General features: G+C 47.1%; 1 protein-coding gene across 1 annotated transcript in view; it reads left to right on the forward strand.

Moving 5' to 3' along the window:
* LOC106539577 (cytospin-B) overlaps nt 1–22,700 on the forward strand; it is a 145,495-nt gene that overhangs the window by 85,134 nt on the left and 37,661 nt on the right. Inside the window, 4 exon segments of the mRNA XM_087702901.1 lie at nt 10,165–10,247; nt 13,027–13,296; nt 14,287–14,440; nt 18,294–18,396. Coding sequence (XP_087559027.1) covers nt 10,165–10,247; nt 13,027–13,296; nt 14,287–14,440; nt 18,294–18,396 — 610 coding nt within the window.

The raw sequence follows: 22,700 nt of genomic DNA on the forward strand, positions 1-22,700 counted from the left end.
AAAGCAACATAGGAAAACCAGTAGCAAGAGAAACAATACGACAATATTGTCAAGGTTTTTTCAGGGTATTTAGAATGAAACAACTGTAAAAGTTTTGGGGGCCTGACCCATTCAGCGCGGGAGGGAGGGGGGAATGTTTCCAAGCAATTAAATGCTGGATTTCCCCCCCCCCTATGTTTTCTGCAATTGAGGGTCTCTTTAACTTCAAAATGTTGTTCTCCCGCAATAAGGAGGGGGACAGGAGGAGGGGATTGGGCCGGTCCAAGCGAAGAGGTATGTTCCAGTTACAGTAAACCAACATGAAACTATGTGATGGCTCATCCTAAGGGTTTTGGGTACTGTAATTTTCAGACTAAGACGAAGTCCCGTAGACTTCGGGAGACTAAAAATGGCTGCATTCGGTGTATAAGGTGCACCAACATTTTCATGCTCTTTTTATTTGGGGGGGGGGGGAAGGTGCGTCTTATGCTCCAAAAAATACGGTAATTCTAACTATACCGTGACCAGGTTTCACAATTTTCACAATGGGAAAGGCCGCGCATATTTTGGCCCCACGTTTCTTCGACTTTTGGGTAGTCTGTAAGATACTTAGCGGAGAAGACAAAACCCTCCACTCCAATCTGATATTCTTTTGGCTTAACTCTTTTTTTAAAAAAAATCAGCTTATGCTTGATGTGCTTGCCAAGCGTCATCTAACGCTTGGCGAATCATGGGCCCAATGACCCGTAGTTGCTTAACCCACTTGGATAGGAAGGGTTTTGCGGTTTTCTTCGGGTCAATTCGGAATAGGCGCGAAGTCCTGACCGGAGACCATTTGAACGGGGTGAAACCTGTACCGCTATGTATGGAGTTATTATACGCAACCTCTACAAAAGGCAGGAAGTCGGACCAATTCTCCTGCTGATGAGTTGCATAGCACCTGAGGTACTGCTCCAGAACCGAGTTAGTCTGTTCGCAGGCCCCGTTTGTCTGCGGGAGGTGGGCGGAGCTTAAACCTTGGGCAGAGCCTAACATCTTCAGGAACCCCCTCCAAAAGTGGGAGGTGAACTGGACCCCCCCGCCTGAAATGATGCGTTCAGGAACACCGTGTAAGCGATAGACATGTAGGATGAATAGCTTAGCTAGGGTTTTCGCGGAAGGGATCTTGGCGCAGGGGACGAAGTGCGCCTGCTTGGAGAATAAATCCACCACCACCCAAATGACGTTATTTCCACTGCTCTCGGGAAGTTCGACGACGAAGTCCATGGATATCTCTTTCCAGGGTGCACCAGGTCCAGCAACATTCTGGAGTAGTCCAGTTGGCTTTCCTGGTGGTCTCTTTCCCGCAGCACAAACAGGACAACTAATAACGGACTCGATGTCTTTTTTCAAGGAAGGCACCAAAACTGCCTTTTAACTAAACGTAAGGTCTTCACGGACCCAAAGTGTCCAGCAGCTTTTGAATCATGGGCCTGTTGTAAGACGACTCCTCTAAGCTTAGCGGGGACGTACAACTTAGCCCCCACCCGTGCGAGGCCTTCACTCATCGTACATTCGTTTGAGTGGGATTCGAACCAGTCATCAGTTGCTAGCGCTTCCCTTAGCAGTTCTGCTAAGTCGGCGGACACCTCCAGATCAACTTCCACCTCCGCCGCCATCCTGTACCAGTGCTGCAGGTCGCGGGGTGCCCTTCGAGAGAGACAACCCTGGTAGATGTCCTTATTCAGGCCATCTTGGTATCTTTCCAGCAGGTCCTCCTGGGGCCATCCCCGTATGTGCCACGCCAGCTCGCGAAACTCCCGGGTGTATTCGGCCACCGATCTCCGCCCCTGGCTTAAAGATCTCATCCTGATCCTAGCCCTCCGTTCCATTACGGGGTCCTCGAAACGTGCCCTCAGGGCCGTCATAAAGCCGTCGTAATCTCTCAGCAGTGGGGAGTCCGTGTTGTGAAGGGCCACCACCCATTCCCCTGCGGCGCCTTCCAACGCCATGATAACATATCTCACTTTGGCCACGTCCGAGGCAGAATCATCCGCGTACTCCTGCATGTGGTAGCAGACTTGAGCTAAGAAGAATGCCAGGGTTTTGGGATCCCCTCCATATTTCACTTCCAGCGGAGGAATCCTTGGGATTCGGTGCCTTCGCGGGGCTAACCCCCCCGCTGGGGGGGACGGGACTGCCGCCGTAGCTCGGGCTCCGGCTGCTTGCGCTGGCTCTGTTGAACTCCCAAGACCAATTCTGGCTTAGCCCGGGCGTCGGCTCCCCCCTCTGCCTGTTCAGCTCCCCCACACGCCGGTAAGGTGTACCTTTCACGCCGTCTGGCGTCTGTTACTCCTGGGGGAATCTCCTCCGGAGCATCCCTTTGTCCCCACTCCCAACGACCTTCTGGCCCAGACCGGCTTTTCATCAAGTTTCAGTTCAGCCGTCCGCTCTGTTTCTTCCCCGCCAGAGCGAGCCAGGGGAGGGGTGAGCTCAGCAGCTCCCAGGTCCTCCAGCCGGCTGCCTCGGTTAGACATTCTTTGCTCGGCCCCCTCGGTAGCGGTGAACCCCGATAAAACAGACCTTGCTTAATGTCAGGCGTGCTTCCTTCGAAAGCCAAGAAACCGTCAACTCCGTGGATTTAGAGAAAAGGTACTTTTGCCGGAGGTGAAACAATAAAAAGGCGCGAAATTGCACAGATCAAAGGGTTTTCCCAACTCCCTCCCACCCCCCAACAGCCCCCAGCTGAAATGCCCAATCCCCAGCCCTCAAGGGTGTCATGTGGGGCGCATCTTCAGGAGGCTCCATCCCTCTGGTATGCAGAGACGGTTGGCCTTGAGCAGCCCAAAACAAACCCCTTCTGCAGGCGCGGAAGATGGGGAGGGAGCACACCTCCCTCCTCTTCGTTCCGAGATGTCTCCGCCAGCACTCAACCCCCCCCCCTCAAATGCCGAAACCCCTTCCCCATCCCCGTCACTATGGCAGCCGATTGCATAGCCAGCGAGATAGATAGAGGCTGACCGCTTGGGAGGGGCACCATAACCAGGCCACTCCTAAAGTTTTTTGTTATAAAAAAGGGTTTTTTTAAAAAAAAATTATTCTCTTATATTGGTATTTCACATAGTTATTGTTCTTATTATCTTTTATCACTTTTTTACATATTTGTTTTTTTTCATATCAAAGGTTAAAATACCAATCTGGGTTCCTTTGTTTACCATCCGTTGCACCCTATTTTGTCTTATCCTCACCCTATTTTTCCTTTTCTTTTTCTCCCTCCCTCCCTTTTCCTTCCTTCCTTCCTCCTCTCCTTCCCTTTCCTTCTTCCCTTGCCCTTCCCTACTCCTCTCTTCTCTTCTCCTTCCTACCCCCTCTCTCCTTCTCTTTCTATTCCTTCCTTCCTCCTCTCCTTTCCTCTTTCTTCCTTCTCTCCCCTTTCCTCTCCCCTACTCCTCTCTTCCCCTCCTACCCTCTCTCCTCTTTCTATCCATTCCCTCCTTCTCTCCTCTTTCTTCCTTCACTCCCCTTACCTTTCCTCTACTCCTCTCTTCCTCTTCCTACCTTCTCTCCTTCTCTTTCTATTCCTTCCTTCCTCCTCTCCTTTTTCTTTCCCTCTTCCCTTGCCTCTTCCCTACTCTCTTTTCTCTTCTCCTTCCTACCTTCTCTCCTTCTCTTTCTATCCCTTCCTCCTCTCCTTTTCCTTTCCCTCTTCCCTTGCCTCTCCTCTCTTCCTCCTCCTACCCTCTCTCTTCTCTTTCTGTCCCTTCCTTCCTCCTCTCCTTTCCCTTTCCTCTTCCCTTCCTCTCTCCCTACTCCTCTCTTCCTCTTCTCCTTCTACCCTCTCTCCTTCTCTTTCTATTCCTTCCTTCCTCCTCTCCTTTCCTCTTTCTTTCTTCTCTCCCCTTTCCTCTCCCCTACTCCTCTCTTCCCCCTCCTACCCTCTCTCCTCTTTCTATCCCTCCTTCTCTCCTCTTTCTTCCTTCAATCCCCTTACCTCTCCCTACTCCTCTCTTCCTCTTCCTACCTTCTCTCCTTCTCTTTCTATTCCTTTTTCCTCTCCTTTCTCTTTCCCTCTTCCCTTGCCTTTTCCCTACTCCTCTCTTCCTCTTCTCCTTCCTACCTTCTCTCCTCTTTCTATCCCTTCCTCCTCTCCTTTTCCTTTCCCTCTTCCCTTGCCTCTCCTCTCTTCCTCCTCCTACCCTCTCTCCTTCTCTTTCTGTCCCTTCCTTCCTCCTCTCCTTTCCCTTTCTCTCTTCCCTTCCCTCTTCCCTACTCCTCACTTCCTCTTCTCCTTCCTACCCTCTCTCCTTCTCTTTCTATTCCTTCCTTCCTCCTCTCCTTTCCTCTTTCTTCCTTCTCTCCCCTTTCCTCTCCCCTACTCAACATCTTGTTTGCAGTGTGGGGACCAAAACTGGATGCAGGATTCCAATCGTGTGGCCTTACTAAGGCTTTACAAAGCGCTCCGGATTCGGTTTCCCATTGCATATTTCCTCGACCCCCAATTCGGGTTGAGTTTCCAACCGTAACAGTTCAAGCAACGACAACCCTCTTTTTCCAAATGTTGTGGGGTTTCTGTCTTCAAAGTTTGCCTTTCTTCCCCAAGTTCACCGTCAGGGTAACATTAGAGCCGAGGTGGCGCAGTGGTTAAATGCAGCACTGCAGGCTACTTCAGCTGACTGCTAGTTCTGCAGTTCGGCTGTTCAAATCTCACCGGCTCAGGGTTGACTCAGCCTTCCATCCTTCCGAGGTGGGTAAAATGAGGACCCGGATTGTTGTTGGGGGCAATAGGCTGATTCTGTAAACCACTTAGAGAGGGCTGAAAGCCCTATGAAGCGGTATATAAGTCTAACTGCTATTGCTATCTATCTATCTATCTATCTATCTATCTATCTATCTATCTATCTATCTATCATCTATCTATCTATCTATCTAATCTTCTTATCCTATCAGCCATCTGTCTTTCTCTGTCTCTCTACCTATCATCCATCATCTATCTATCTATCTATCTATCTATCTATCTATCTATCTATCTATCTATCTATCTATCTATCTATCTATCTATCTCTAATTAATGTAATCTTATCTATCTATCTATCTATCTATCTATCTATCTATCTATCTATCTATCTATCTATCTATCTATCTATCTATCTGCATCTATCATCTACCAGTATCATCTATCTATCTATCTATCTATCTATCTATCTATCTATCTATCTATCTATTGCCGAGGTGGCGCAGTGGGTAGCGTGCAGTACTGCAGGCCACTTCAGCTGACTGCTATCTGCAGTTCGGCGGTTCTAATCTCACCGGCTCAAGGTTGACTGAGCCTTCCATCCTTCCGAGGTGGGTGAAATGAGGACCCAGACTTTGGGGGCGATATGCTGATGCTGTAAACCGCTTAGAGAGGGCTGAAAGCCCTATGAAGCGGTATATAAGTCTAACTGCTATTGCTATTGCTAACAAGTGCGACCGGAACACTCAAAAGTCACCTTTTCCAGAGTCTCTCTCTCTCTCTCTCACCTTGTCCCCCCCACCCCAAAATCAGCCCTATAAACACCCTGCTTTTCCTCCAAATTTGTCAACACCGTTGAAATAAAAATAATAATTTGAATATACCCAGAAAGAAGGCCTGAAAGGAAAAAACAGAACCCTTAAAAACCGCACACCCTGCAAGTTGCTTTTTTTAACAGATTAGCAGAGTTGGAAGGGACCTTGTAGGTCATCTAGTCCACCCCCCCTGTCCAAGCATCATTTCTAACCGATGGCAGTCCAGTCTCTTCTTGAAAGCTTCCAGGGACGAAGCTCCCACAACTTCCGAAGGCAACTTCTGTTCCACTGGTTAATTGTCCACACTGTGAGAAAGCTTCTCTAGGTTGCTTCTCTCCTTGGTTACTCATTAATCGGATTAAAAGATTTGGGAAGGGACTTGGAGGTCATCTAGTCCAACCCTTCCGCCCAAGCAGGAGGCCTCACACCATTCGTGACCGATGGCAGTCCACTCTCTTCTTGGAAGCTTCCAAGGGATGAAGCTCCCACAACTTCTGGATAACGGAATAATAACAGAATAACAGAGTTTGAAGGGACCATGGAGATCATCTAGTCCAACCCCCCCGCCAGAGCAGGAGACCCTACACCATTTCTGACCGATGGCCGTCCAGTCTCTTCTTGAAAGCCTCCAGGGATGAAGCTCCCACAACTTCCGAAGGCAACTTCAGTTTCATGAATTGATTGTTCTCCCTTGTCAGAAAATTCCTCCTTATTTCCAGGTTGAATCTCTCCTTGGTCAGTTTCCATCCATTCTTCCTTCTCTGGCCTTCGGGTGCCTTGGAGAATAGCTTGACCCCCTTCCTCCTCTCTGGGGCAGCCCCTCAAATATTGGAAGATCCTCTCCTGTCTCCCCTGGTCCTTCTCTTCCCTAGACTAGCCAGGCCCAGTTCCTGCAACTGTTCTTCATATTACAGATTACAGATGAACAGAGTTGGAAGGGACCTTGGAGGTCATCTAGTCCAAGCAGGAGACCCCACACCATTTCTGACCGATGGCAGCCCAGTCTCTTCTTGAAAGCCTCCAGGGATGAAGCTCCCACAACTTCCGAAGGCAACTTGAAAGCTCCCACAACTTCTGAATGACAATAACAGAATAACAGAGTTGGAAGGGACCTTGGAGATCATCTAGTCCAGCCCCCTGCCCAAGCAGGAGATCCTACACTGTTTCTGACCGAGGGCCAGTCTCTTCTTGTTCCTGTTTAGTTTCCATCCATTATTCGTTCCTCTGGCCTTCAGGCGCCTTGGAGAATAGCTTGACCCCCTTCCTCCTCTCTGGGGCAGCCCCTCAAATACTGGAAGATGCTCTCCTGTCTTCCCTGGTCCTTCTCTTCCCTAGACTAGCCAGGCCCAGTTCCTGCAACCGTTCATCGTATGTTTTAGCCTCGAGGCCTTTGATAATCTTAGATAGATTCAGATTAACAGAGTTGGAAGGGACCTGTAGGTCATCTAGTCCAACCCCCAAAGGAGGAGACCTTACACCATTTCACACAAATAACCGTCTTCTTGAAAGTCTGCAGTCTCTTCTTGAAAGCCTCCAGTGATGAAGCTCCCACAACTTCTGAAGGCAACTTCTGTTCCATTAGTTGATTGTTTCTCACTGTCAGGAAATTCCTTCTTATTTCCAGGTTGAAACTCTCCTTGATCAATTTCCATCCATTTATTCCTTGTCTGGCCTTCAGGGATTTTGGAGAATAGCTTGACCCCCTCCTCCTCTCTGTGGCAGCCCCTCAAATATTGGAAGGCTGCTATCATGTCTCCCCTGGTCCTTCTTTCCATTAAACTAGACATACCCAGTTCCTGCAACCGTTCTTCGTATGTTTTAGCCTCCAGTCCCCTAATCCTCTTTCTTGCTCTTCTCTGCACTCTTTCCAGAGTCTCCACATCTTTTTTATAGTGTGGGTGACCAAAACTGGATGCAGGATTCCAGGTGTGGCCTTAAAAAAAAAGTCGCATTTTAAAGAATGCTTCTATTCTCTGAGCCTCGGATGCAACAGTGAGGATGTATTTGCTTTCCAAGCTGTAGTGAACACATTAAAGAAGACGGGAAAGAGACATTGATCGAAGTCCGTTATCGTCTTAATTGTGCAGATGGTTAATTGTGCAGACGCAGAAGAAAAAGTGCGATGCAAAACCGCAACGAGTTTGCTGCAGCCTCTGAGACGGTCCGAGCTAGAAACCTCTTAAGGGAGTTTTTGATTCCTGGAAGAAAAAAAAGAAAGAATTAGAATAACAGCCAGGAAAAGAATAAATAACACACGTCTGGTGCCACAGTTCTTCGCACAAATTCAATATTCGTTTGCTGATTGCTCTGATGGGGAGGCTGGCTGGGAATCTGTCATGTCACTTTATTCCAAAAATATTCCCCTTCCCTCCCCCCCCCTCCGTGAATGAGGCACGGGTTCAAATGCACCGTTAGCCCTGCGAGGAGGAGACGCACCATCCAGAAATCATCATCGTCATCTTTCAACGACCCCGTAATCCCTTGCAGGGTGGAGTCTGGGCAGCTGAATGGAGCTAGCAGAGAGTTTTAATGGCCCGATGCCCTTCCCTGTCGCCGATGGGGAGTTTTGTTCAGCCGCTATATATCTTCATTGTGCCCAGAGAGAGAAATATCTGCCTCTCCCGAGGATCAACTCATAGCCTGGTGATTGGGAGGCGAGAGCTCCCCCTCTAGGCCACCCCACCACTCCAAGCACCATCAAGAGCGCTAGCTCAATTTTACTGTACAGAGAGTCCCCGACTTACAACGGTTCATTTACTGACTGTTCAAAAGTTGCAACGGCATTGAGAATAGTGACTTAGGGCCGTGTTTCACACTTAACGACCGTTGCAGCATCCCCGTGGCCACGTGGTCGAAATTAAAATGCTTTGGCAACTGATTTGTATTTATGACGGTCACAGCGTCCTGGGGGTAGGTCACACGATCCCCTTTTGCGATGAGCAAAGTCAGTGTGTTTGTGGGGGGCGGTTTGGCTTAACAACCATGTTATCAATGTAATAACTGCAGTGATTCATTTAACAACCGTGGCAAGGAAGGTCGGAAAATGGGGGAAAGCTCGCTGAACAACTTTCTTGTTTAGCAACGGAAACATTCGGCTCCGTTTTGTGGTTGTAAGTCGAGGACTTACCTGTAGTAACAATATCTTGGAAATCTGATCTCCTTTTACTCATCGTAAAACTAGGGAGGGTCTCTTCTCAAATTCTTCCCCCATCTTCTTCTCTCCTCCTGCGGATATTAACAGGTTAACAGAGTTGGAAGGGACCTTGGAGGTCATCTAGTCCAACCCCCCCCCCCGCCCAAGCAGGAGAGCCTACACTATTTCTGACCGATGACAGTCCCGTCTCTTCTTGAAAGCTTCCAGTGATGAAGCTCCCACAACTTCTAAAATAACATTTACACACCAATCGTTCAGTTTGTCGGTCTCCTGAGGCCATTCGCACACATCATCCCATCCATCCTTGGCTACTAACATTCCCCAAATGTCTTTAATGCTAATCTCGCAGCCAGACCACCTTACAAGGTTGTTGTTACAGGGAACAGAAATGATTTCCCTGCTGCCTTCAGCTCCTGAATTTTAAGGCAGGATAAAAAAATCTTGCAAATCAAATACAAAAAATTGTTTATTGACACACACACGAAGACACACACCCACCCACCCACTTTGGGAAAGTTGGTATTGTAGGAAGCCAGTTTGGTCTAGTGGTTAAGGCACCAGGCTAGGAAACAGGTGAGTGTGAGTTCTAGTCCTGCCTTAGGCATGGAAAACGGCTGGATGACTTTGGGCCAATCACTAGGCTAATGATGAATTCTAGTCCTGCCTTAAGCATGAAAGCTGGCTGGGTGACTTTGGGCCAATCACTAGGAGATGGTGAGTTCTAGTCCTGTGTCAGCGTTCCAAGTATCATGTAGAATTAAATCAGAGTCCAAGGCAAAAACGATCCTTAAAGTTCCCAATTTAATAAATCAGACATCTTAGCACATCTGTGTAAATCCCAATTCTGGAAATGACATCAGAATCCCACCCAGTTAAAAGTTCGTGATCTCGTCCCCACACCCATAAATCCATCATATGGTCCAATCTTGTTCTTCCACGCTGGCATCCGCACCCAGCTGCTTCCGGTCAGGTGTAAAAGTGCAGAGACAAAAGATGACCTTGGCTTCTAGTAAAGAATGAAAAACAATACATTCCACAATCCTACTCCTGTCTATTCCCCCCTCCCATCAACTATACTAAAGAAACAGCACAATGAAATAAGAGAAAGTGTGGCAAGCCAAAAATTCTAAAAGGAATATAATTGCAGGCCTGACATCCTGCATTAAACAGGAAATCCGGCTGGGTGACTTTGGGCCAATCATCAAGTGACAGTGAGTTCCTGAGTCAATCCCCAGGTTGCCGTGAATTTTAGTCCTCTTTTATCCATGAGAGCCGTCTGGGTGACTTTGTCCCAATTGCCAAGAGATGGTGAATTCTAGTCCCATTTTAGCCATGAAAGCCAGCTGATACCTTTGGGCCAATCACTAGGAAACGGGAGAGTTCTAGTCCTGAGCCAGTCACCAGGTGACGGTGAGTTCTAGTCCTACCTTAGCCATGAGGGCCAGCTGGGGGGGGGGGGCGTTGGGCCAATCACCAGGAGACAGTGAGTTCTAATCCTGCCTTAGACACCAAAAACAGCTGGAGACTTTGGGCCAATCACTAGGAGAGAGTGAATTCCAGTTCCACCTTAGGCGTGAAAACCAGCCGGGTAACCTAGGGCCAATTCCTAGCAGACAGGGAATTCTAGTCCCACCTTCTCCTACAGAGTGGTCTGGTTTTCAACCCAACCTCCCTCGCAGGGCCGTTGTGCTGGGATAACAGCAGGAGGAAAACGCATTGATTATATTCACCGCCTCGAGTTATTTGCAAAACGCAGAAAGTTTTTTGTCGGATGCAAATTCATAATTAAGCGTCAGACCTTCACGGTTTTTCAATAATATATTTATTTTCTCTTTACATACAGTTTGTGCTTTTAGTGTACATCGTACTGTCTGAGTCAATTTGTTTACATAATAATCCTTTTTTAACACCCCTAATTTCTACCTCTGTTATCCAACCTTGGATAAAACAAGTCCCAAATTTGGAAGTTTTCTGCCTCTTCTTTTTCTTTAATTTTCAGTGTTTAGTCTGTCCATTTCTGCACCGTCTTAATATTTTTTTTAAAAATTATGCCTTCTTCTGTTGACATTTCCTCGTTTTTCCAATATTGTGCAAATACAATTCTCTTGCTGTGGTCAAAACATGTCATATCAATATATGCGTACCCTTTGTCCTATTTTTCTAATATTATGTCTAACAAACACACTATATTGCCAAAAGTATTCGCTCCCCCATCCAAATAATCAGAATCAGGTGTTCCAATCCCTTCCATGGACACAGGGGTATAAACTCAAGAACCTAGGCATGCAGACTGTTTTTTACAAACATTTGTGCAAGAAGGGGTTGCTCTCCGGAGCTCAGTGAATCCCAGTGTGGAAGTGTGATAGGATGCCACCTGTGCAACAAACCCACTCGTGAAATTTCCTCGGCTCCTAAATATCCCACAGTCAACTGTCAGCTGTATTATAAGAATGTGGAGAGAACCAGGTCATCCCCTGAAGAGGAGAATATGTAAACACAACAACGGATAGAGTGGATGGAGGGAGGAGTAGAAGGAAAGATAGGAAGGAGAGGAGAAAGGAGAGGAATAGGAGAAAGGGAAAGGCAGAGGAAGAATGGGAGGGAATGTAAGAGTAGGAAAGAGGGGAGGAATGGGAAGAAGAGGGGAAGGGTAAAGGGGAGGAAGGGGAAGGAGAGAAGGGAAAGGAGAGGAGGAAGGAAGGAAGGAGAGAAGAAAGAGAAGAAAGGAGAAAGGGAAAGGCAGAGGAAGAATGGGAGGGAATGTAAGAGTAGGAAAGAGGGGAGGAATGGGAAGAAGAGGGGAAGGGTAAAGGGGAGGAAGGGGAAGGAGAGAAGGGAAAGGAGAGGAGGAAGGAAGGAAGGAGAGAAGAAAGGGGGGTAGGAAGGAGGGAGGGAAGCAAGGAGGGAAGGAAGAAGAGAAGGAGGGAAGGAAGGAGGGAATGTAGGAGAGAAGGAAGGGGGGGAGGAAGGAGGAAAGGAAGGGGGAAAGGAAGGAGAGAAGGAGAAAAGAAAGGAGGGAAGGAAGGAGAGAAGGAGGGAAGGGGAAGGGAGGGAGGGAAGGAAGGGGAGTAGGAGAGAAGAAACGAGGGAAGGAAAGAGGGAGGGAGGGAAGAAGAAGTAGGACCGTTGTAAGATAAGATGGATCTATGGGATGTTAAGAAAGCAATCTTCAAGTATATTGTTAACAGTAGGGAAAAATTGTTATAAATACATATTATTAATAACAGTTATGAGATCATATAATTGTGAATGTATATATGAAATTGATAAAATAAAAAATAAAAATAAAAAGAATGTGGAAGTGTTTGGGAACGACAGCAACTTAGCCAAGAAGTGGGAGGCCACGTAAACTCCTCCAACATCAGTGTGCGACCTCACCAATGTGCTTCTGGAAGAATGGTCACAAATCCCCATAAAACACACTCCTGAACCTTGTGGAACAGCCTTCCCCGAAGGAGTTGAAGCTGTTATAGCTGCAAAGGGTGGACCGAGGTCATATTGAACCCTATGGATTAGGAATGGGAGGTCACTTAGAGTAAGTTCTTTTTTTTTTAAATATAATTTATTTATTTTTATTAGTAAAAGAAAAATACAACAATCAATAACTTGTAAGACAATACAACATCCACCACTGTTTTGCTTTACATTTGACTACGTTTTGAGATATTCCCATAATATCAAAATCATTATAGACATCAAAGGTTAGGTATCTTCTTCCCTCCCTCCCTCTTTCCTTCCCTCGTTTCTTCTTTTCCACTCCCCTCTCTTCCCTCCCCCTTGCCTCCTTCCCTCCTTCCTTCCCTCCCTTCTTTCTCCTTTTCTCCTTTCCTTCCCCCTCCCCTTCCTCTCTTCCATCCCCCCTCCTTCTCACATACCTTCCCTCCTTCCTTTCCTCCTTCCCTCCTTTCTTTTCTCTTAACTTCCCTCCTTTCTTCCCTCCTTCCTTCCTTCCTTCCTTTCTACTCTCCTTCTCTCCTTCCTTCCCTCCCTCTTTCCCTCCTTGCTACCCTCTCCTCTTCCTCCCTCCTTCCTCCCCCACTTTCTTCTCTTTCTTCTCTCCTTCTTTCTTCCCACCTCTCCTTTCCCTTCTCTCCTTTCTCTTCCTCTTTTTTATCCTTCCCCTCTTCTTCTGCCTTTCCTGTTCCTCTCCTTTCTCCTCTCCATCCTGACTTTCCTACTACCCCCCCCCCTCCCTCCACTCTAACCTTTGTTGCATTTACATATTTTCCTCTAGCACTTAGAGTAAGTTCATATGCGGGGAAAGGCAGGGGAACGAATCCTTTTGGCAATAGAGTGTACTTCTGGCTTATAAGTCTATATATGTTGCCTTAACATTTTTTTCTAACCGCGTGTTCATTTTCATCCAGAATGTTTTGGCTTTCCGTTCACCACACGTGATCATATGTGCCCAGTATTTGATTATATTTCCAACTGGGCGCACATATTTTGTAAACATTTTTGCTGGCAGGAAGTGCCAGCTATAAAACGTTTTATATACAGATTTCCTTTTAGATGTGGCGCAGTGGTTAGAGTGCAATACTGTAGGCTACTTCTGCTGACTGCCGGCTACCTGCAATTTGGCAGTTCGATTCTCACCTGGCTCAAGGTTGACTCAGCCTTCCGTCCTTCCAAGATGGGTAAAATGGGGGCCCAGATTGTTGGGGGCAAGAGGCTGGCTCTGTAAACCGCTTAGAGAGGGCTGGAAAGCGGTATATAAGTGCTATTGCTATTTCTCCCTCCCTCATTCCTTTTCTCCTTCCTTCCTTTCCATCTTTCCCTCCTTCCTTCTGTCTCTTCTTCTCTTTTCTCCTTCCTTCCTTCCCTCCCTTTCCCTCTGTTTCCTTCCTTCCTTCCTTCCTTCCCTTCCTTCCTTCCTCCCCATGGTGGCGCATGGGTTAGAAGGAAGCATTGCAGGCTAAACTCTGCCCACAGCCAGGAAGTTCGATCCTGACCGGCTCAAGGTTGACTCAGCCTTCCGTCCTTCTGGTAAAATGAGGACCCAGATTGTTGGGGGCAAGAGAGGCTGACTCTGTAAACCGCTTAGAGAAGGCTGTAAAAGCACTGTAAAGCGGGATATAAGTCTAAGGGCTATTGCTATTTCTCCCTTCCTCCTTTTCTTCCTTTTCTCCTTCCTTCCTTTCCATCTTTCCCTCCCTCCTTCCTTCCGTCTCTTCTTCTCTTTTCTCCTTCCTTCCTTCACTCCCTCCTCGCTTTCCCTCTGTTTCCTTCCCTCCCTCCCTCTTTCCTTTCCCTCTGTTTCCTTCCTTCCTTCCTTCCTTCCTTCCTTCCTTCCCATGGTGGCGCAGGGGTTAGAAGGCAGCATTGCAGGCTAAACTCTGCCCACAGCCAGGAAGTTTGATCCTGACCAGCTCAAGGTCGACTCAGCCTTCCGTCCTTCCGAGGTGGGTCAAATGAGGACCCGGATTGTTGGGGGCAAGAGAGGCTGACTCTGTAAACCGCTTAGAGAGAGCTATAACAACACTGTAAAGCGGGATATAAGTCTAAATGCTATTGCTATGTCGTTTCCATTGTCAATTTATAATTTCTTTCCTACCTTTTTTTGCCAATTATCTAATTCTATACCATGACTAAATTTTTGGGGGTTTCTTCTCGTTCTTTCCTCGAAGATCTGCTCAAAGGGAGGAACGAGGAGATGAAACCAGACCCTTTCCTGCGCAAGAGCCCCTCCCTCGAATCGCTAAGCAAGCCCCCCACCCTGGCCTTCGCTGGAAGGATGTTCACCTCCACGCCCAGTGGCTTAAAACCGCCCAGTAAACTCAGGTGAGTCAGGTAGCATGGCTCCTTCAGGCAAGGGTGTGTGTGTGTGTGTCAATTACAGGTAGTCCTCGACTTACGACCGTTTGTTTAGCGACCCTCCGAAGCCACCGCGGCGCTGGGGGAAAAAATTGTGACTTAGGACCAATTTCACACGTAACGACCGCTTCCCCGTGGTCACGTGATCAAAATTCAGGCGCCTGGCCACTGACTCGTATTTATGACGAGTGTTTCGAGGACACATGCTTTCCCCCCTTTTGCGACCGAGTCAGACGAGCCGAGTCAAACCAGGACGCCGGATTCACTGAACAACTGTGTGACTCACTTAACAACAGCCGCGATTCGCCAGACAGCCCTGCGGCAAGAAAAGTCGTAGAAATGGGGGAAATCCCGCTTCACAAATGTCTCGCTTAGCAACGGAGACACTGACGGTCGTAAGCCGAGGACTGCCTCTATACTCCCAAGGTTACGACCTGTGAACTTCCAACTCCCAGAGTTCCTCAGCCAGCATGGCTTCCAACAACAAGCAAAGTCAATGGGGAGGGCGGGGAAGCCGGGAATTCTGGGAGTTGAAGTCCACAGGTCCTGAAGGCCCCCTAGTTGCCCATCTCTGCTTCAGAAGATGGCCTTCATCTCTGGCCAATAGAAGCTTCCACCCCAATCCTCACATTGTTGCGATGCCAACGTTTCAGAAGGAAGGACCTTGGCGTAGGTGACCTCATCCAGATGACTGGAGAAGAGGATGCCCCAGTCAAAGACCAGGTGTCATTTCTTTGGTGACCTTCAGAAGAGGTGGACTTCTGCTGCGGTAGAGACAAGCAGAAGCTCTTCTCCAAAGCCCCAGGAGGCAGGAGAGGGAGCAACGGATGGAAACCCATCAAGGAGAGAAGCAACTTGGAATGAAGGAGAAACTTCCTCACAGTGAGGACAATTAACCAATGGAACAACTTGCCACCAGAAGTTCTGGGTGCTCCATCACTGGAGGTTTTTAAGAAGGGACTGGACAGGCATTTGTCTGGAATGAACTAAGGTCTTCTGCTTGAACTGTGGTAGGACTAGAAGACCTCCATGGTCTCTTCCAGGTCAATGATTGTAGAGGGATAAGGAAGGAAGGGAGGGAGGGAGGGAGGGAGGAAGGAAGGAAGGAAGGAAGGAAGGAAGGGAGGGAGGAAGGAAGGAAGGAAGGGCAGTGGATGGATTCCAATGAAGGAGAGAAGCAACTTGGAATTAAGGAGAAACTTCCTCACAGTGAGGACAATTAACCAGTGGAACAACTTGCCACCAGAAGCTGTGGGTGCTCCACCCTTTTTAAGAAGGGACCGGACAGGCATCTGTCTGGAATGATCAAAGGTCTCCTGCTTGAGCATGGGGCTGGGCTAGAAGACCTCCAAGGTCTCTTCCAGGTCAATGATTGTAGAGGGATAAGGAAGGAAGGGAGGGAGGGAGGGAGGGAGGGAGGAAGGAAGGAAGGAAGGAAGGGAGGGAGGAAGGAAGGAAGGAAGGGCAGTGGATGGATTCCAATGAAGGAGAGAAGCAACTTGGAATTAAGGAGAAACTTCCTCACAGTGAGGACAATTAACCAGTGGAACAACTTGCCACCAGAAGCTGTGGGTGCTCCACCCTTTTTAAGAAGGGACCGGACAGGCATCTGTCTGGAATGATCAAAGGTCTCCTGCTTGAGCATGGGGCTGGGCTAGAAGACCTCCAAGGTCTATTGTCCAGATCCACTGAAGGCTGGACAAGAAGCGACGGGTAGAAACTCATCAAGGAGAGAAGAGACCTGGAACTAAGGAGAAATTTAGGACTAGAAGACCTCCAAGGTCCTTTCCAACTGATATTCTGTGTTCTACAACCTCCAATGCCTTGCACACTCCCAACATAGGCTTCAAAAGTAGGACAGCCAAGCTGGTTCATGGAGAGGTTGAGAACATAAGGTCTTCTTATGAGTGACATGATAGCAGTCTTCCAATATCTCTGGGGCTGCCCCCAAAGAAGAGGGAGTCAAGCTATTCTCCAAGGCGCCTGAGGGCAGAACAAGAAGCAATGGGTGGAAACTAATCAAGGAGAGAAGCAACTTAGAACTGAGGAGGAATTTCCTGATAGGGAGAACAATTAATCAGTGGAAAAAAAAGTTGCCTCCAGAAGTTGTGGATGCCCCAACACTGGAAGTCTTTAAGAAGATGCTGGATAGCCATTTGTCTGGAACGGTATATAGGGTTTCCTGTCTAGGCAGGGGGTTGGAATAGAAGACCTCCAAGGTCCCTTCCATTCTATTCTATAATTCTATCCTATATTCTGCATTCTATTCTATACTCTATTCTATGCTTTGCAGTGCTATTCTATTATTCTATTCTATTATTTTATTCTATTCTATTATTTTATTCTATTCTATTATTTTATTCTATTCTATTATTTTATTCTATTCTATTATTTTATTCTATTCTATTATTTTATTCTATTCTATTATTTTATTCTATTCTATTATCTAATTTTATTCTATTCTATTATCTAATTTTATTCTGTTCTATTATTTAATTTTATTCTGTTCTATTCTCTAATTTTATTCTATTCTATTATTCTATTTTACTCTATTCTCTAATTCTAATTCTAGCAGTCTTCCAATATCTCAGGGGTTGCCCCAAAGAAGAGGGAGTCAAGCTATTCTCCAAAGCACCTGAGGGTAGGAAAAGAAGCAATGGGTGGAAACTAATCAAGGAGAGAAGCAACTTAGAACTGAGGAGGAATTTCCTGATAGGGAGAACAATTAATCAGTGGAACAGAAGTTGCCTCCAGAAGTTGTGAATGCCCCAACACTGGAAGTCTTTAAGAAGATGCTGGATAGCCATTTGTCTGGAACAGTATAGGGTTTCCTGCCTAGGCAGGGGGTTGGAATAGAAGACCTCTAAGGTCCCTTCCATTCTATTCTATAATTCTATTCTAATCCATTCTATTCTGTATTCTATTCTATATTCTGCATTCTATTCTATACTCTATTCCAGTGTTTCTCAACCTTGGCAACTTGAAGTCCTGTGGACCTCAACTCCCAGAATCCCCCAGCCAGCTCTGCTGGCTGGGGGATTCTGGGAGTTGAAGTCCACAGGACTTCAAGTTGTCAAGGTTGAGAAACACTGCTCTATTCTATGCTTTGCAGTGCTATTCTATTATTCTATTCTATTATTTTATTCTATTCTATTATTTTATTCTATTCTATTATTTTATTCTATTAATTATCTATTATTTTATTCTATTCTATTATTTTATTCTATTCTATTATTTTATTCTATTCTATTATTTTATTTTATTCTATTATTCTATTATTATTCTATTCTATTATTCTATTCTATTATTCTATTCTATTATTCTTTTCTATTATTCTATTCTATTATTCTTTTCTATTATTCTATTCTATTATTCTATTCTATTATTCTATTCTATTATTCTATTCTATTATTCTATTCTATTATCTAATTTTATTCTATTCTATTATCTAATTTTATTCTATTCTATTATCTAATTTTATTCTATTCTATTATTCTACTTTACTCTATTCTCTAATTCTAATTCTAGCAGTCTTCCGATATCTCAGGGGTTTGCCCCAAAGAAGAGGGAGTCAAGCTATTTTCCAGGGCACCTGAGGGCAGAACAAGAAGCAATGGGTGGAAACTAATTGAGGAGAGAAGCAACTTAGAACCGAGGAGGAATTTCCTGACAGTGAGGACAGTTATCCAGTGGAACTGCTTGCCACCAGAAGACTGGGCAATCCTTCGTTTGCAATGGCGTAGGGTCTCTTGCTTGGGGAGGGGGGCTGGACTAGATGACCCTTCCAGCTCGGTCATTCTGTGATTCTTCTGGCTTGCAGTGTGGAAAGGAAGGATCCGCTGGCTGCGTTGGCGAGGGAGTATGGCGGCTCGAAACGCAACGCGCTCCTGAAGTGGTGTCAGAAGAAAACCGAGGGTACCCAGTGAGTAAAGGAATATTTTCATTTCCTTTTCCGAAACGGTCTTCCTTTTTTTTGTTTTGATGTCTTCTGAGAGAATGGAGATGGTCTTAGGATGCTCCTCAACCCTTGAGGTCTCGCCCTCTGCCGAGGTTCCCAACTCGGGGTGGTGTCGGTGGAGTTCAGCATCGGACACCCTCGAGGGGGTCTTGGCAGGTTGTTAGCAAAGCACACGTGATGGGCGGGGACCTCGGAGGTCATCTAGCCAATCCGCCCTCTGCACAGCCAACGGGCAGCAGCGCCTGGAGCTTGATGTATAGGGAGCTCTTGAGATGGTCAGTCCCCACATTGTGTGCCAGGAGGAGGAGCAATCCTCCCTGCAAAGATGGGGAAAGAGAGAGGGAGGGAAATGGAAGGGGAGGGGAGGAAGGAGGAAGGAGAGGGAGGGAGGAAGAGAAGGAAGGAGGGAGAAAATGGAAATAGGAAGGAAGGAGAGGGAGGAAGAGAAGGAAGGAGAGAGGCAGGGAAAGGGAGGGAGAAGATGGAAGGAGAGGGGGAAAGGGAGAGGGAGAGAGAAAAGAAGGAAGGAGGGGGATAGAAGGAGGGAGGGGAAGGAAGGAGAGGAGGAAAGGAAAGGGGGAGGGAGAGAGGAAGAAAAGGAAGGAAGGAGAGAGAAGAAGGGAGATAGAAGGAGGGCGGGAAATAAAAGGGAGGGAGGGAGGAAAGAAGGAAGGAAGGAGAGGGAAGAAGGGAGATAGGAGGAGGGAGGGAAAGAAAAGGGAGGGAGGGAGGAAAGAAGGAAGGAAGGAGAGGGAAGAAGGGAGATAGAAGGAGGGAGGGAGGGAGGGAAAGAAGGAAGGAAGAAGAGGGAAGAAGGGAGATAGAAGGAGGGAGGGAAAGAAAAGGGAGGGAGGGAGGAAAGAAGGAAGGAAGAAGAGGGAAGAAGGGAGATAGAAGGAGGGAGGGAAAGAAAAGGGAGGGAGGGAGGGAGGAAAGAAGGAAGGAAGAAGGGAAGAAGGGAGATAGAAGGAGGGAGGGAAAGAAAAGGGAGGGAGGGAGGGAGGAAAGAAGGAAGGAAGGAGAGGGAGGGAGACAGAAAGAGGGAGGGAAAGGAGGCAGGGAAGAGATGGAAGGAGGCAGGAAAGGGAAGGAAGGAATGGATGGGAGGGAGGAAGAAAGATGGAAGGTCTGAATTCACGAAGGAAGGATGGGAGGGAGGGAAGGAAGGAAAGACTGAAAGATCTAGAATTCAGGATGGATGGATGGATGGATGGACGGACGGACATACGGATTGCCATTATCCGTCTCCCTTTTCAGTGGTTGCCTAGATTGATTTGCTCCAGGATGAGCCCAAAGTGAGCTTCTTCTGGTTTTACAACCTTCTTTGCCACATCCGTTAAGCGGATCACTGCAGTTGTTAAGTGAATCATGTCGTTAAGTGAATTCACCTCGCCTATTGACTTTGCTTGTTGGAAGCCAAATTTTGATCATGCGACTGTGGGGGTGACGGTTGCAAGCACGAGGGCTGGTTTCAAATCTCTTTTTTCCGGCGCTGTTGTAACTTGAAACGTTTCGCTAAACAAACGGTTGCGCGTTGAGGCTCCCCTTATAGCAATAGCAATAGCAGTTAGACTTATATACCGCTTCATAGGGCTTTCATCCCCCTCTAAGCGGTTTACAGAGTCAGCATATCGCCCCCAACAACAATCCGGGTCCTCATTTTACCCACCTCGGAAGGATGGAAGGCTGAGTCAACCTTGAGCCAGTGAGATTTGAACAGCCGAACTGCAGAACTGCAGTCAGCTGAAGTAGCCTGCAGTGCTGCATTTAACCACTGCGCCACCTCGGCTGCATTTAACCACTGCGCCACCTCAGTTCTTATCTCTGGGGAGCTCCACCGTAGTGTTGGAAGAAGAATCCCGCCCGTTTCCAAGCCGGGAAAAAGACGCTGGAAATAAAAGGGAGGCCGATTGGAAAGAAGGACTCTGTTTATTGATGAGCAGATCCAACGACAGCATGTAGTTCTGGGGCAGCTGGACAATTGCTTGAATGAGTGGATGGATCTTTATTGGTTTCCGTGACTCTGAACTGTTCTGGGGATTGGGCAATGAAGGGCCTTTTTCTGTCTCTTGCTATTTCAGTGGCGGTGGGTTAATCCTATTACCCCATTTCCCCAAAAATACACCCTAGTGCGGGGTTGTCCAAATGGGCCAGATGCGTCACGCGCAGGCCACGCCAAACCCAGCTCCGTGTGGGTGGAAAATGTCACGTGACGGCAACGTGACGCAGCAAGTTTGACACAGTGGTGGGTTCCGGATCCCGTTGCAACCGATACAGTGCAACGGTGGCTGGGCGTCCACCACATGCACGCGTGCATGCGTACTTACCACCCGTGACGCTCCGCGATGCTCCAGCTGCTCGGCGGAGCGTCGTGCAGGCACCGTACGCTCCATATGCGTATGCCCTGATCGGCTCAAATACAGGTAAGGAGGGTGGGTGGGCCCTCCGGAGCACCGTACCGGAACGGTACCTGGTGCTCCCAGCAGGCACTGGTACACCTCTACCGGGGCGTACTGGTTGTATCCCAACACTGGTTTGACACCCGTGCCCTGATCTTGGGCCCCCAAAAGAAAACAAGAACCGGTTTAATTTTCGAGGAATCAGGGTATGTCCTAAAAGGTCCGTAATCCCATCACCTGGTGCTGAAGGTGTTTCGTTTGTGAAAAGGCTGGCCTGGATTTCTTTTTCCTTTTCAATTTTCAAAACTTTATTGAAAATTAAAAACTTTAAAATGCAAATACCTTTAAAAATAGTTTCGCATAAGTTACAATCCTTTTCGACAGCACTAACATCACCGTTATTCAAATACAGTTTTACACATTCCTATTGGTGCTAGTTGTAACTTATAAAGCCCTTCATGGTATTGGACCTGGGTACTTGAGAGACCGCCTGCTGCCAATTACCTCCCAAAGACCCGTCAGATCACACAGGGTTGGCCTCCTCCGGGTTCCGTCCACCAGCCAATGCCATCTGGCTACTACCCGGGGGAGGGCCTTCTCTGTGGCAGCTCCGGCCCTTTGGAACGAACTCCCCGCCGGAGATTCGGACCCTCACCTCTCTCCAGGCCTTCCGGGAAAGCCATCAAAACCTGGCTGTGCCGGCAGGCCTGGGGTTGATGAGTTCCCCTCCCCTCTCGACTTGTATGGTTGTATGATTCTTGTTTATTTTAATCACGTGTATTGTGTTTTATGTTCCCTTTTCCCCCCTTTGAGTTGTTCGCCGCCCTGAGTCCCTCCCGGAGAAGGGCGGCATACAAATAAACTAAATCTTAATCTTAATCTTAATTATTCCTATATCTATGTTTCTAAGCTGTACGTTTCATGTTCCTGTTATTCATCCGTTGATACCAGTTTTCCCAAACTGTATAATATTCTTGAGTCTTCCTTGTTCCTCAACTCCAAGGTGACATTCATCCATCTCTGGGCAATCCAAAATCTTTTCGATTATCCAACACTCCGACGGCATGGTATCCACTTTGCCAACATTTTGCGAGCATTATTCTCGCTGCTGTAATTATGTGCAAATTTAAACATTTTATCCCTTTCGTGTACTTCCCCTTAATAATCCGCCCAGAAGGAACAATTCTGCTTTGAGCTGTTTGTAATTTCCTGTAAACATTTTTGTATTTTGGCCCAATATTTTTTTAGCTTTGCGCTTGTTTACACTTCCAACAATTTGGATTTAAATTCGGATTCATTTTTGCCAATCTTAAACGTCACCGATAAAACATTTTGTACTGGTTTCCTTTGTACGCGACAGATTTTTGTCATTGTGTAATTTTTATGCCAAATTCTTTCCCAATCCTCCAACTGAATATTACGACCAAAATTTTTAGCCCATGACCTGGATTTCTTAATTTCTTTCAAAATATCCATTTCTAAAGACTTCAGGCATCTGCTGGAGGCTGTTGGGTGTTGCTTTCTGCCTTCAAGAACACGTTTCTCCATTTCTCCTTCGGGGAAATATCAGATTCGGCCTCTTTTAATATCCCTCAAAATATTTCATCCTCTAGGCGGGCGGAGGGGCTTCTCACAATAGAGGGTTGGTACAAAACCGGTCGTAAGTCGAGCGCGACTGGACCCGGGGCGCGAAAATCTAAGCGGCCAGTAGGTGTCAGCAAAGGGTCACTTTTTTCCTGCTCTTTTCGATGTTTGCATCCCGCAAACGAACTGTGATTTTAAGCATCCATCCCAGACGATTCCGCGGTTTGTGGAAATGATTTCAAGGCACGTTTTCCTCTCTCCCCCCCAACCAAGAAATTAAAATAAA

The sequence above is a fragment of the Thamnophis sirtalis genome, unplaced genomic scaffold (genome assembly GCF_051295495.1).
Source record: "Thamnophis sirtalis isolate CommonGarterSnake01/CBP01778 unplaced genomic scaffold, rThaSir2_p1.2 scaffold_17, whole genome shotgun sequence".
Lineage (NCBI taxonomy): Eukaryota > Metazoa > Chordata > Lepidosauria > Squamata > Natricidae > Thamnophis > Thamnophis sirtalis.